Here is a 1,691-nt window from a genome sequence, read left to right as displayed (position 1 = left end):
TGCCCCGTTGAGTCCCCCCCCCCCCCCCCCCCGCTTCCAAGTATCTGAGTGTGACAAAAGCAAACAGACAAAACAAGCCATGAGAAGACTAAAAATAAAAAAAATGTGACTTTAATTCAATTTTAACATGCTCGCGTATCAAAATAAATAGATGGCATGACCTCAAAAGGATAAAAATCAAAAAGCAAGATGAAAATAAAAGGAGACCAGTGTAACACAAATGGCGACCCCATGCCCATACAATCCGTTTCGATAAGACACCAACGACAAACGCTCGCAGTAGTACGAGAGCCCTTGGCCTCTCTAGTGTTTGATACAAAAGTAAAGTGCTGTTGGTGGTTTGCTGTCGGGTGAAGAAGCACTTATAGAGACAGACGAGAACACGTGGCATTGTCCGTCAAACCTTGAAGGAATGTTCTTTAATGGCGGCGCTCGGTGGTTTACATTGCATGGCGTGTTCGTTTGATTGTGACTCTGTGTGTGTGTGTGTGTGTCCACACCTTTTTGTCTTTGTGTGGCCCAATGGAGAGACGACAACTACGGTCTACACATCAGAAATCTGGTGTGATGACAACACGCACAACATCAACTCAAACTTGACAGCACACCACTTAGCAGGAAAAAAAACAACCAAAACAATGCCCCTGACCCCCCCCAAAAAAGCATCATGTCTGCACCAAAGATCAGTAATCTCCCTCATTAGACACCCCTTATAAAAAAGGGATTTTTAGATAAATAAAAGTAGTTAAAATAACCGCACTGTTCAAGTTTTTTTCTTTGCTATACACACGCACACAACCAGCGGGCATTTTCAAAGGCGGTTTGACCGGTTGATGAAGAGTACCACGATGTGTTCAAGGCCAAACAATTCCCCGGATGCTGTTAACAAAACAAAGAAGCAGTTTTTTTGTTCTTTAAGTACTTTCTGGTAGGACAGAAGTGGCACCATGATTCCATGAATCAGGAAGGAGTGTATCCAATTAAGTCTCTGTCACCCGCTTCAGTGCTGTGGCGGAGCTGATGAATACGTCGTGTAAACCACGCATGCGCCTGAACGCATCACACAAGGCAAAGAAGCCAATCCAGGCAGCGTTCCTCTTGTTCGGCAAGCAACTCTCCTTGGGAAAACCGTGCACGCCGGCGAGCATTGAATGTGGGAAACAAAGCAAGATGGCGCTAGATGATTTGCGGTGGGGTAGGGGTGGGGGTGCTCAGTGCACCCCCGCCTGCTATTTTGCACTTTTCTTGGACGCAGCACTTCTCTTGGCCTGCCACAGGTGGTTGTGGATGGTCAGAGCATCCACGCTGACCGACACAGTTTTGGCGGGGATGACGGTGAACTGTTTGCGGTCCGAGCTGTACTTATACAGCTTGTCGATCATCTTCTTGGTGATGCTTTTGGGCCCCGTGCCCGTCAGCTTGTGGATCTCCTCCGTGTCCGGGAAGTAGGAGTAAAGCGCCCGGAACTGGCAGCCGCCATCGCGGAACAGGATCATCATGTGATTGGACTCGCACTTCTCCAGCTCCTGCGGAGGGAGAGCTCAGTTAGAATGATTGCGCAACGCAACAGCAGGCTTAACCATTACATTTCGACTAGGGATGGGCGAGCATCGGTCCAATGCCGGCTTGAATTTAAGGTAGCGGATACTCATAGAGGCTGCCGAGATCAGCCGCCCATTCTATGGGGGATG

The 1,691-nt window shown here is 48.4% G+C and overlaps 1 protein-coding gene across 3 annotated transcripts in view; it reads right to left on the bottom strand.

The window, feature by feature from the left end:
• Window positions 1-89: 89 nt before the first annotated feature.
• Window positions 90-1,691, bottom strand: part of camsap1b (calmodulin regulated spectrin-associated protein 1b) — a 12,916-nt gene continuing 11,314 nt past the window's right edge. For all 3 annotated transcript variants that reach the window (XM_019885594.1, XM_019885595.1, XM_019885596.1), the window contains one exon: window positions 90-1,526. In XM_019885594.1, the coding sequence (XP_019741153.1) occupies window positions 1,230-1,526 (297 nt within the window). In that variant the 3' untranslated portion in view covers window positions 90-1,229. The remainder of the gene's footprint in view (window positions 1,527-1,691) is intronic.

This window comes from Hippocampus comes, unplaced genomic scaffold (assembly GCF_001891065.2).
Source record: "Hippocampus comes isolate QL1 unplaced genomic scaffold, H_comes_QL1_v1.1 scaffold78, whole genome shotgun sequence".
NCBI classification, from domain to species: domain Eukaryota; kingdom Metazoa; phylum Chordata; class Actinopteri; order Syngnathiformes; family Syngnathidae; genus Hippocampus; species Hippocampus comes.
The sequence above is the reverse complement of the archived record's forward strand: the minus strand, read 5'-3'. Positions and strand labels throughout refer to the sequence as shown.